This window comes from Mytilus galloprovincialis, chromosome 10, assembly GCF_965363235.1.
Source record: "Mytilus galloprovincialis chromosome 10, xbMytGall1.hap1.1, whole genome shotgun sequence".
Lineage (NCBI taxonomy): Eukaryota > Metazoa > Mollusca > Bivalvia > Mytilida > Mytilidae > Mytilus > Mytilus galloprovincialis.
The window spans coordinates 73,674,002-73,687,931 of NC_134847.1; the positions used below are offsets into that span (position 1 = coordinate 73,674,002).

Here is a 13,930-nt window from a genome sequence, read left to right on the forward strand (position 1 = left end):
AAGTTCAATTCACTACTTTAAGGTTTACTATAGTCCAAATATAATTATTCGACCTGTGAACTTAAAATTCACAAGCGGCAACAATCAAGCAACTTGCAATACAAATGTGTAGGTAGTGAATTCTGATAATATTAGAGAGGATGAAATTTTGATCCGTGATATGGAAGTGAATTCTGATTACAGTAGAGAACATTATAAATTGTCGCATGGTACGATTTAACACTAAATCTGTAAGATGTGTACTATTGGATAATTTAGTCTTGGAAGAGATGAACTATTTATTGATTTCTAAATTAGGCTTTGAACGAGATTTGATTAACTGCAATGACTCTCATATCGATGCTTAGTAATTGCTTTGTTTTGTTTTGTTTTGTTTTGTTTTTTAGTTTATGTTCTTCGTGTCGATCGGATGGGATAAGCCATTTGAAACTGATTATTACAGTTTATTCTTGTTTTGTCTTTGTTACACTACTGTCCAAGGTCAAGGAGGGGATTGGGCACTAAAAAATATTATAAAAACATACCAGATAGCGGGGGATCCTATACTTATTTAGTCAAGTTAGATACTTTGGAATTGCTTCCTCCTATTTAGCTGTCATAAACTTTAATGATTACCTCAGTTGTTTCCATAGAAATCCGTAGTAAATGCAAGGATTGTTGACAAAGAGCCGAATCAAAATCTTGTTCCAAATCATCTATTTCTCTCGATTCCGAAGTTAAGTCGTTTTCTTTCTTCTTAAAATCATCATTCATTTTATGTTCATATGTAAAATGATTAGCGTCCTTAAATTCTTTTATTATCAATTTATATAAATCATGAGAAGATATTGCAGATAGAGCCTCGTTATAGCAGCTTGGAATTAATAACCTATTCAATAGGTTGAAGTCAGATACAATATCATGAAAAAACACACATGAACAATACACGTGGCTAAAACTGTTCGAAAGTGAATCATCTGAGTTCTTTATGTTGTCTGCATTAGGGCAAAAAATGCCACCGTGTTCCATCCTTACTTTCAAATAATCGGTTAATAAAACAGGGAAGATAAATTCATCTTCAACGAACCATCTTGATTCGAAGATCATCGTTGATTGCGTCATATGCATGTATCGTCTCACAAGGAATTCAATGATAAATTCAATAAGATTCGATATTTGTGATAAAAATTTAACCTCTGCGTACTTTACTATGAGACTATTCACCATTTCCTTTAAATTTCGGTCCTCAAAAGTCGTGTTTGAAATTCCGTTTAGTGTCGTTGCTGAAAACAGTGGTGACTTATAAACCAAAAAACTTCCCACATTGCATTGAACTTTCTTTGCTGAACTAGAACATTCTGAAATAATTGTTTATTTGCATGAGTATCTGCAGTTTAATCGATTAGTATTAGTAAATATTGAAATCATACATCTTGGAAAAGTTCTGAAACGTATAGTGAATAAACTGAATGTTTACATTTTTATCATTTTCTAGTTCTTTCCTAGTATAAACTTTTTACCAAAATATAAAGATGCATTACTTTTGTTTTTGGGAAATGATTATTTGTGAAACACCGATCTTCACTTAATTCGTGATGATTATGCCGATCTGAAATCAAATTTTGCCACTTAACATAGTGTTGAAGAAACAAAGATGTAATACATGATGAGCGCTTACTCACAGGAACTACATCAAGAACTGGAGTGATTTTTCCATGCATGAAAGATGAATATGTTCTGAAGTTTGTTATTTTGAAGCGATAGTCAAATTGACCATACGTACAACCAATATGAACAGCGCTCGGAAACAGCGGTGTTCACTGAAGTACCATTATGCAGTTACCCCGATCTTAAATACACGTATGGTGTCCACTGAAATCCTTGACAATGGCAAAATGGGATACAATTTTACATTCAAGCAAATGTCTACCGTCAATTTACTGATATTTGAATTTATCGTACATTGCCAAGGTGCTCAACTGTTGTATAAAATAAAACAATCCGCTCTGATGTTCAAATGTATCTGCAATATTGTTGATGAAGACCATTGGCATACATTAAATTCCAATGATAAATATAGGTGTGAGTGCGCTTTCAATACTTTTATTGATTTTCATTAGTGTTTACATTATGATGCATGTACTCAATAATATGTATCGACATTTCGTAAGTTTTTTAGTCTAAACGCCGTCTTATTAACTATCGGGGTGACCTCCAAAGACTGCTGACGGAAATATTACCTTTTATAAACATAAATATAGAAATGAATAGAAAGCGATCTTGCGCAATTGAATTTCTGTTCGATTTCATTTATAGGTTTAAAAAATAGTTAAATCATCGTTTTTACTTGTATGAGAATAAGTTTTTGTGGTTCGAATCAGTCAACCAAATGGTGTATCATTGTTAGACTTTCAATTTTGACATTCTTTTTTTTAGTAGCTGAACACGCCTACATGTAGTTCATGCGTAACTCATTTCTAGCTAAGGAGTTAAATTGAAGTTCAGAGGTATACGGATTAAATGAGGTCAAATATTTCTCTTGCAAGTGAATCATTTATCAGCCTTGTTTCTTATCTTAATTTAACCAAATTCAACCCAATTAACTACTAAAAGGTGTAATACCACCAAATCCTGGTACGTAGCATCTTTTGACAGTTGTAGACAATTAACCCTGCATTTCAATGCACGTAAATTGTTCTGAGTCATAAACATGCATCTATAGTGTCTGAAAGAATCATTCTTTTTTTATTTGATGGTCTTATAAAATATTTTGGAAAGTAAAGGTTACATAGTTACCAAAGTTGGTAACCAGTCAATAACAGTGTAAAAAAAAATGAGTTGTTTACTTCCGGCGATGGTTACTTTCTTATATGCAGTGGACTGTAGTCTGAAATTTTCACTGTAGCACCGGAAAAGATTAAACCTTATTCATGCAAAGTATTACTTAGTTGAAACAAAGGTAAATACTGTACATTTAAAAAAAATGCCAATATAACAAAAACTAAGAGGGGAAAATCAATGGTGGTATAACACCTATTTAGGGAAACTACACGTACACTCGTGACCTCTTGTACTTCCATTTTCACTTAAACGTAAAATCACAAAAATACTGAACTCAGAGGAAACTAGCTCATACATTGTAAACATGGACTATTCTGTATGGATTGAGACACATAAAGCACGTTTGAGTGAAAATTGCCTTGAAATAGGGTTTACCGGTGTTTGATAAGTCAAATGGGTTGGCAGACGAAGCTGTATTCAGTTTATAGTGTTAGGTTTCCTTGGGACATAAAAAAAGAACATTGTATGCACAGATTTGCATACTAGTTGCACACTGGGAAATTTGACTTTTCAGAGGAAGTTGGTGCGTCTCATCTGTGTCATCAGACGAGATGCAGCAACCCTGAGCACGTGTCTTTCGATCCGCCTCATTTCAACCAAGACCACCAAGTTTGTCGTGGTACACACTCAACAAGGTGTCAAAACACAAACCCTACCAAGACTGATTTAAAATGGTAAAACAATTATGATTTTATAAAGAAGCCTTATTTATTCTTCATATAATTTATGAAATTCACTTTTGAATCCACATATATTACATTGAAACTATTATTGTCACGCTAATCCCCATTTTACTTGAGCCCCTGTGTCAAATTTTAAATCACCCTTACAATTTGTTTATACAACATGTGATTTTTCATTTCAGTGTTAATCATGTACTGAAAAGCATTCTGTTGAAAAATCATACATGTGAATTGTTCTGCAGATGACACATTAGCTTTGAGGTATGTATCGACTAATGTCATGTTTTTTGGTTTTGGCCGCAAATGTTTACAATTTGCTATTGTGCCGTCTGCATTTTGTACTGACAAAATTTTACAATTCTTACCAAAATATTTTTTTTACCAGCAATCCGAGGGACATAACCCTTTTAAAAACCATTTTGAGGTATTTTTTATAACTCTTTCTTCCCATTTTGTAATGTAAAATTCATTAAAGTGGACTTTTGTGTAAATCTATTAGAAATATACTGTTATAAATAAATAAAATGACTTTAATATCACTAGCAACAAAATGATTGACTGAAAGGGAACATTTATAGAGACAGTTCTTTCAGCTAAACGCTTTTATTATTGATTTCACATTACATTTCTCACATTTATTTGGGAAAATAATCACATTTGTTTTATTTTTTAGACAAAAGATATCAAGTCTTGATGAAAAAAAGGCAGAAGGAAAAATGGACTAAAACAGACTTCAAATAAACTCAAAAAGGTGCAATAAAATTGTTTATCATCTTAAAGTTGTCTTTTGTATCATATTTAATTGTTTAAATGCATAGATAATGAGGATATGATCAGATATAAGTCAACACTGCATTTTGTAATGATACACTGAAATTAGACTGAAATCACTGTAGGATATGGCCTTATTATAGTGATTTCCTAAAACAATAACTTTGAATGAGACACAATTTGGCAGTTATGCTTGAAATAACTTCCAATTGGAGGGGGAAAAATAACAATAAGTTTATTTGACATTTACGCGTTCTTTAAAATTGAATTATTATTTTACAAGTTCACTTTCACTAATTATTGGACAAAAAAAAAAACATTTTTATTTTTTTCTTCATTTCATAGATAATTCCCCTTTAAACAAGACCTATTTAGGCATGAGACCATCAGCTGTTTACAAAAAGTAACCGATCGGCCTTGATGTAAACCCCTTGATATTAAAATAATCATTTAGCTTCCATGAAAAATGTTTGCTAGAGAGCACTTACAACATCAAATTCCATATGATTTACATTTCTAATAGCAAAATTCCAACCTCTCCCTAAAACCGATCATCTCTGATTTTCGCATCCATTTGAGATATTGCTAGTGTAAACCATTAAGATTAATTTATCTAAATCGGATGGGAACTGTCAGTGTAAGAGCCAATGAGACAACTTTCAACCAGAGACACAATGATGTAGTTCTTAGCAATTCCTGGTCATCGTACAGTCTTTAACAGTCAGAATAACCCAAACCCAAAAAAGGCTATACGCCATAAAAAATGTTAAACAATTCAAAATAGAAAAAACCTACGAGCTAATTCATGATGTACAGACTAATAAATGAGTATAACGTAGAGGCTCCTGACTTTGGACATGAACATACAGAATATGGCGGGGTTAAACATGTTTACGAACGCTCAACTCTCGCACATAACATAGTTTTGGAGCGGTGTAAAAAGGTCTGAAGTGATGGACGACAAAAAATGTATTTTGGAAATTGTCCCAAAAACAATTTTTTTTTAAATCTAAACATTATTTTGACAAGCCAAAACAAAAATGTGTCTCGCCTGCAATTGTAGCTGTCAGTGTACAAATGAAAAGTCGGCGCTTAAAAAAATAAGTATATCTTTAATTAAAATAATGAAAAATCAAAAACAAAATGTATTAGATAAAAGCATTTTTTTTTATCTCCTATAATTTTTTTTTATGAAGATTTATAAAATTCTATGAAGGTTTGACAAAGTCATTATCTTTTAAGAAAACTTTAAGTCCAGACTTTATCTAAACTTTTACTACAAAACCAACAAATATGTATAAAAAAGATGTGGTATAATTGAGTATGACACAACTCGCCATCATAGACCAACGACGTAGAAGTTAGCAAATATGTGTCACCGTATGACCTTCGACAATAGAAAAACATACACCGCATAGGACGTTATTATGAAAGACTTAGAAATGACAAAGTTAACGTAAAACAATTTAAACAAGAAAACAAACGTTTTAATTATAAAACAATAAAGGAAAAACAAATATGATAAACAATACAAGAACAAACGACAACCCCTGAATTGCAGGCTGCTGACTTGGGACAGGCACATGCAGAACATGACAAGTTTAACATGTTTGTGCATTCCTAGCCCTCTGCCTTACTGGGAAAGTCCATTTATCGAAAAAAAAAAACACACACTTCATACTGTTTTAGTAAAAAAAAATAACGTATTTGATAGTAGATTGCTCCTTGTCTTTCCCTACTGTATTGTGCTGTAAATTATGATTAATCCATGTACACGGGTTATGTTCTTTTCATATATTGCATGATGGTATAATACTAAACCCCTAACAGGAGGGATTGTGCCTGATGAAGACATAATCTTTCAATCATTTTAATTGAGGTCTGGAGCTGGCATGTCAGTAATTGCTAGTAGTCTTTTGTTATTTATGTATTATTGTCATTTTGTTTATTTTCTTTTGTTTCATATTCTGACATCGGACTACGACTTCTCTTAAACTGAGTTTTACTGTGCTTATTAGTAAGTTTGTTTTTTCGACATTGGCTAAAGGTATGGGGGAGACTTGAGATCTCAAAAAACATGTTTAACCCCGTCACAATTTCGCGCCTGTCCCAATTCAGGAGCCTCTGGCCTTTGATAGTCTTGCATGATTTTTAATTTTAGTTTTTTGTGTATAATTTTGAGTTTAGTATGACGTCCATTATCACTGAACTAGTATACATATTTTTAAGGGGCCAGCTGAAGGACGCCTCTTGGTTGGTTTCTCGCTACATTGAGGACCCATTAGTGACCTTCGGCTGTTGTCTGCACTATGGTCGGCAGCACCTGCATACGGGGTATATATCTCCCAATTGATACGATATTCCCGTGCTTGCATTTTCTATCATGATTTTCTTGATAAAGGGTTGCTGCTCACAAGGAAGCTATTAAAACAAGAGTTCCAAATGGTGAAGTTGAAATCATCCCTTCGTAACTTTTAAGGACGCCATCACGAGTTGGTTGACCGTTATGGAATAACCGTTTCACAAATGATATTGGATTTGTTCCTTACGTCGTAACTACAATCCCCTTCCCTTTCATGAATGTGACCTACCGAATTAGACTATTTACCGGATTTGTTATCACATAAGCAACACGACGGGTGCCACATGTGGAGCAGGATCTGCCCTAGTGTTTTGGTGGGGTTCGTGTTGTTTATTCTTTAGTTTTCTATGTTGTGTCGTGTGTTCTGTTGTTTGTTGGTCTTTTTCATTTTTAGCCATGGCGTTGTCAGTTTGTTTTATATTTATGAGTTTGACTGTCCCTTTGGTATCTTTCGTCCCTCGGTTTGGCACATTCCCAATTTCCTTTCTCAATTTTACAGTTTATTTTCTTAGACAAACATTCACAGATGATAATAAACACGGGTGTCATTCGGTTTAAGGAGAGAACTGATCGTGAAGGAATATCTAACGGCGGTCAAGTATTGAGAGACGATCGTGAAAGTTCTGGTAACGGATCGTGAAAGACATTTAATCGAGAAATCATATGAAAGGTCAATACATATTCTAATTTAATTAATTACACAGGCAAATTAACGACAAAATAAAACTGTCTGTCAAAATGGTTCAACATTATGATCAGTATGTGAGAATATCAAGTTTTAAAAGTACATAGTTATTACAAAACAACAAAAGGCAGATTGCTTCTCGAATTTCAATGACATAAAAAATGTAAACAAACATGATTTTTTTCACAAATTCGACTAGAAAAACTACTTTTATCCGTATAAGGGCATTCTATTTGAATTAATCAAATAGTTCTCATTGTTATTTTGTATAAACATAATCTTAAACTAGGTAAATAAAGAACTATTTACACAAAAATTGATTTTTCGAATCGTGAAAGATCACGTACCGCATTTTTAAAGATCGTGAAAAGGATCGTGAAAGATCTGATGCTACGAAATCGTTCAAATTACTCTTCAATTATATCATTATTAATATTTGTTATTTGTAATGAGAAAAGCTAGATAGGTCAACATCCTCAATAGGTTTAAACATTTCAAAGTATTAATATTTTCAGAAAATGAAATGAAAAATAGTTGGATGATAGTAGAATGAAGCTTTTTATTGTCATGTGAAGTACTCACTTATCACGAGTTAAAGGATACCCACATTATTTATATTGGATCCTATAAACCACATGTCCGTCAGACAGGGTTCACCTGACCCCGAATTCGCCTCATTTCATGGCTGAAGATTCATTGTTGTGGTCAAGTCCGTATCGCGGATTCGTTAAGCTTTAGGATAAGTAAAATCACAAAAATACTGAACTGCGAGGGAAATTCAAAAAGGATAACTGGCTGTTGTTATGATTGTAAGGTGTAGATTTTCGACTTCTGCAAGGTTTTAAATAACATTGAATTCATTATCATGCATCATTCGGCAATGTTTGTTTTATGTTGTTTAGCCTTTTGGATATATACCTTTATGCTATAACGCCAAGGTAATTCGTGTATGGTGTACATGTCTGTCTGCATGTTTCATATATGACCATGATGACGTCAATTGTATTTGATATATTGAATGATAGTAAGATGTCTATGTCTTGCTGTCGGTCAGAGTTCATATACTTTTGAACTTATGTTCCGAATTAATTGGTCAAGCATAACTTTTACATTTGTCAGTTTCTAAGGCACTATAAGGGTCGGAACACATTGGCCGAGTTCACTTGAAACTCTTCAATCGACTTCAGAGTTAATAGATTATATATCACGTGAACGCACTAGAGTTGATATTCGGAACAACTCTAAGCAACTCTAGGGCAAGGCCCTTACCAAGCATAAACAATAAAATACTCTCATTGGTTTGACGTCATTGAAGAGTTTCTCGAGTTTAACCCTGGCTCGGTAAGGGTTTGAACCAGGGTACGAGGGGTTAACTCGAGTGGTTCAAATAAAATCGTTTTGTTGAAACCCGAGTAAGTAAAGTTAACTGGAGCGTTTCAAGTGAACTCGGCCATTTATTTGGTGTACGGGATATTTGTAGAGATCTGTATGGCATGGTTCATCTAATCTTGAACTCGTTTTATGAGCCATTGACAATCTTAAGTGCATTTGACACTTCTAGGAAAACCCTTATTATATTATATTATAGGCTTTCAACAAATATACTATCATATGTAAAGAAGACGAGACATTACAGCATTTGCGTTCTGGTATTCTATAGTCTGTAGTATATAGTTAAATCAATCCACATCTGCGTTGTGTATAAAAAAAACTTAAGAAAGTACTCTTGCACAAAATGTTGGTTATCGTTTAATCTCAAATTACTCATGAAAGATGCTGTTTTGCTGTAATATTTTGTTTGATGGATATCATTTTGGTTTAAACGTTGCATATCCATATTATTGGCTAAATAGTATCGGTCTTTCTGAATTGTACTTGATCGATTCTCAGACCTGAATCTTTCACACTTCTTTAGACACGTTTTTAGTTGTTTTTTTTTAAAACTCTCGAGGTAAAGTGTTGAATAATAAAAAAACAACAATAGCTTTAATGTTCATCCTTATCAAAATAGTTACAGGCTTCAACCAGTTGCTGGTTTATCAAATGGTAAAAGAAATACTGATTGCTGATTACTAGTATTAAGTCTGGTCACGCATTATCTTTCACGATAAAAATAATGCGTTGCCTGATCTTTGACGATCAAGTTTGATGGAAATTCAACAAATTCAAGGTTTTCATATGTTTATAAGGGAAGAACATAGTTTAATTTTACTGTACTATCAGATAAACCAAAGATTAAATTTCAAATATATCATGATAAACTGAAATATGACCATTATAGGTACAAAAAGCGTGTTATTTGTTATTAATTTCATAGACATGCATTGCGCCTTTTGTGTTTTTTCATAAAGTACTGCATATTTTCTTTATCTTATTTCACAGTTATGATGAGGAAGTTAAACAATTTTGACAGACATATTTTTTTGTCCGGATTTGTTTCACGTTTTGAAAATTAAGCGACTTTTTCAAAGATTCTGAACTAGAATTTACATTAAATGTCTTTCACGATCCGTTACCAGAGCTTTCACGATCGTCTCTCAATACTTGACCGCCGTTAGATATTCTTTCACGATCATTTCTCTCGTTACACCGAATGACACCCGTGATAAAATTGAAGATATCGCAATTGCCTCACTTAAATCTGTCGATTTGTATGCTGATTTGAATTCAAAAAATGGATGCAGACACCAACATTGGAACAAAATTACATAGTAAACCGTTCCCTAAAAGTCATTCTTAACATGAGTAACACTGTTGATATCAATATATTTTTAGCTAGTGAATAATGACCGAACTGCTTTTCTATTTTTTTCAAACAAAGTCAGAAGATTTCTCATGTCTAGCATTCTGCAAAATGCGTAACAGTCGTAACAAAAAGACTATATTTATATCTATGATAATACATTTTGAAAATTATAAAAAAATATTAATTTCAAATTCCTAAATAGAGATGTTAACATGTTTAAGGTTGCACTCACACATCGATACAAAATAAATAAAATCTTTTCTCATAGATACAAAGTTTAATTGATGACAGTTGGCTTAACCTGTAGAAATCGAATAGGAAACGGGATATCACAGCCTAATTTTTACTGTGATGCTGTTTATCGAGCTCAGACTGAAGTTTTTTATATTGTCTTTTGTAGACTTATTTGCTGGTCCTTTTTACGTTTTTTGTCATGGCGATGTCAGTTGGTCTTCGACTTATGAGTTTGATTATTCTTTTGGTTTCGTCATGTTTTTTTAAGACGATCCATATAAACTTTTTGATATTCGAAAAAGATTAATTTTCTTAAATGCAATGTAATGAAATATTTGAATATTTTCTCTATCGGTACTAACATTGATTTACTTTTTAATAGCTTAATACATAATAAATCATGTATTGCTATACAGATATAACATATAAATACCTTCATACTGTCTACTCATAAGTTGTTGGCATTGCAGAAGGTGATATGCAGATGGATTATGACTTCTTGAATTTAAATATGTTCGAAGTGTTTTTATTTACCTTTTTTCTGGAAGAACATTTAATAGTTGAAAATGAGCTTAAAACTGGTTTTAGTAAGTGTTCGTTGTTCAGTACCGTAATCTCAGCGTCTCCAGAAAAAATGGTAGATCATCGAACACAATTGCTTTTACTTTTACAAATTTAATTAATGAAATGAAACAGAAATACTGTTGTTATTTTAAAATTCTTTTTAATTAACAAGACGAATAATATGAAAATCTGATAATCAATATATCAGATTGATTTTATGTTTTTTGCATGATAGAAACAAGTGTTTGTCTTTGTATCCAAATTGAAAGATGATTTGATAATTTCGGGTCAAACTTATTAACGTCGGTACATTCATTCTGACGTCGGTAATATATCCGGTTCAAAATTATTAAGGGCTGTACAGATTGATACAGACCGTCAGAATACCAATAATCAACATTATTGGAATGCCTGCATTAATTTGAATGGTACACCAAACAGTCCAAGTGTTTAAGAGCATATATTTTATATTTTGGAAGTGATCGAATGGTATTGTTTTGAGAATTAACAATAAAACGATTCATTGACACACAATTTAGGTGAGTTCGAACTCTACATGCGATATTCGTTTTACGGGGTAAGCAGTAAGGCTTAGGCTAAGACTTGATTAACCTCAGCCCACATACTAGGCTTTTGCAAAAGTGTAATCTTCAGCAAGAAAAAATTGAGGTTCTCAAGAACAAATTAGTGAATTATAAATAAGAGTAAGGCAGTTCGCATATTATTTTTTATATTTTGGTTCTGATTATTCGTGCTTCAGAAATCATATGATCACATAAACGGCGCCATTTTTATTGCGCCAAATGTGTATTTTGAAAACTGATGTCCTACAAATTTCAAAAGGATTCAATACAGATATGTGTCATCACTGTTTGCCATCTAATCAGCAAAAAATTAATTAGTATCTTCAAAGGAACTCAGCATAATTCCTGTAAGATCTTAAAAGAGGGACAAAAGATACCAGAGGGACAAAACAGAGGGACAAAAGATACCAGAGGGACAAAAGATACCAGAGGGACAGTCAAACTCATAAATCGAAAAAAAAAATGACAACGCCATGGCTTAAAATGAAACAGACAAACAGACAAACAATAGTACACATGACACAACATAGAAAACTAAAGAATTAGCAACACGAACCCCACCAAAAACTAGGGGTGATCTCATGTGCTCCGAAAGGGTAAGCAGATCCTGCTCCACATGTGGCACCCATCGTGTTGCTTATGTGATAACAAATCCGGTAAATAGTCTAGTTCGGGAGGTCACATTCATGAAAGAGAAGGGGATTGTAGTTACGACGTAAGAAACATATCCGATATCATTTGTGAAACGGTTATTCCATAACGGTCAACCAACTCGTGATGGCGTCCGTAAAATTTACGAAGGGATGATTTCAACTTCACCATTTGGAACTCTTGTTTTAATAGCTTCCTTGTGAGCAGCAACCCTCTATTAAGAAAATCATGATAGGAAATGCAAGCACGGGAACATCGTATCAATTGGCAAATATACATCCCGTATGCAGGTGCTGCTGGAATGGTGTTACTTAGAAATGGAAAGTTCACAATTGGAAAGCTGAAATCATCTCTTTTGTCGTAAAGTTTTGTTTTCAACAGACCCTCATTGTCAATATCTAGATGTGAGTCAAGATATGAGGCAGACTTAACTGTATCTGTAGTATCCTTTATCTCTAGTTCGATGGGATAGATGCGTTTAACATATTCACCAAATTTTGAATTATTTAGTGGAAGAACATCATCTTTATACCAGAAAGTAGAGTTAAAGGATATTGCTAACTTCTTATCTTTCTTCCTAAGAAGTTCTTGTATGAAGTCATAATAATAAGGAAACAAGTCGGCAAGAAAAGGGACATAATTTGTTCTATTGGAATGCCGATAATCTGTTGAAAAACACGTCCTCCGAACGTAACAAATATATTGTCAATCAAGAAATCAAGCATCTTGATAATGTCAGTTTCTTTTGTTTGAATCAGAGTGATCTTTTTCAAGCAGGATTTATCCCTCCCTAAGACAAGCTACTTGTATCTACGTTGGCCATTCTGTTTTATGAAACAAAGCAATACAAACTCTTTTTAAAAAAAAATTGTCTTTTAGTTTGGAATGTGAAATACTTGGGTAAAGTGTAGAAAAGTAAAATGTTTTAATACTATGACAAGATGAAAGAGAGTTAGATTGTATTTACTCTAAAACATGTTTGGATTTTTTAAATTTCCACATCTGAATCACGCCACCTCTAGAATAGGCAGTTTCACAATAACTTTGAAGCCCGTCTTTTATTGCTGATAAAATAGATGTTAATAACTTAGAAAGAGGTTTCGTGGAGCACTTGGACAACAACATATTTGTCATGGAGGTAGGATAAGTGTTTTGCAACATTTGGGTCTTTAAAGATTGACGTAGCATGGGCATTGATAGACCCATTCAGTTTCTTAATTTTGATGTGAATCAACGACCTCACTGCCTTAATCCATTCTAAAAGAGTGTCTACGTCTTCCTTCTCGCGCTAAGCCCATTGCCTAGCATAATCCTCGACTGAATCCATCAGAATTTTAAAGTTGTATTTCCAATTGATGGATTTAGGCTCATTATATTTCGGACCTTTCGATAACAGATTTCGTAGGGAAGTGTTATTAACAATGTTGAGGTCACCGGTAATAACGAGGCCAGCCGGATTATATATGAATTGGGAACGAGCACAAGTGCAATCAGGAGGTTTAGACTTAAAGTCGTCAATATTTAGATCCTGCAAAACCTTTTTGTAATCGAACATTTTAGTTGAAAAAGGTTTGGTATAGGTATAAGAAATAATTGATACAGACTAATCTTTGAAATAAGGAAGTATTTTCGATTTGAGATAAAGGATATTGCCTAAGTTGACGCAATGGAGACATTTGTTGGCAAACCATAGATTAAGAAAAGATATTTTCTCTTTCAAATACGCAAAGGGAAGTTCAAATTGATCAATCACATCAACAAAACTGGCATTTGTAGGTTATATAATTTATCTTTCAATCTTAAAAATGAGACCTAATAATTTTATAATAG

The 13,930-nt window shown here is 33.1% G+C and overlaps 1 protein-coding gene across 2 annotated transcripts in view; it reads right to left on the minus strand.

Moving 5' to 3' along the window:
* LOC143048350 (uncharacterized) overlaps window positions 1-13,930 on the minus strand; it is a 172,112-nt gene that overhangs the window by 97,718 nt on the left and 60,464 nt on the right. For both annotated transcript variants that reach the window (XR_012969798.1, XM_076221994.1), the window contains exon 8: window positions 616-1,337. Coding sequence is in view for 1 of the 2 variants with exons in the window: in XM_076221994.1 (XP_076078109.1) it covers window positions 616-1,337 (722 nt within the window). In the remaining variant the exon portion in view is untranslated. The remainder of the gene's footprint in view (window positions 1-615; window positions 1,338-13,930) is intronic.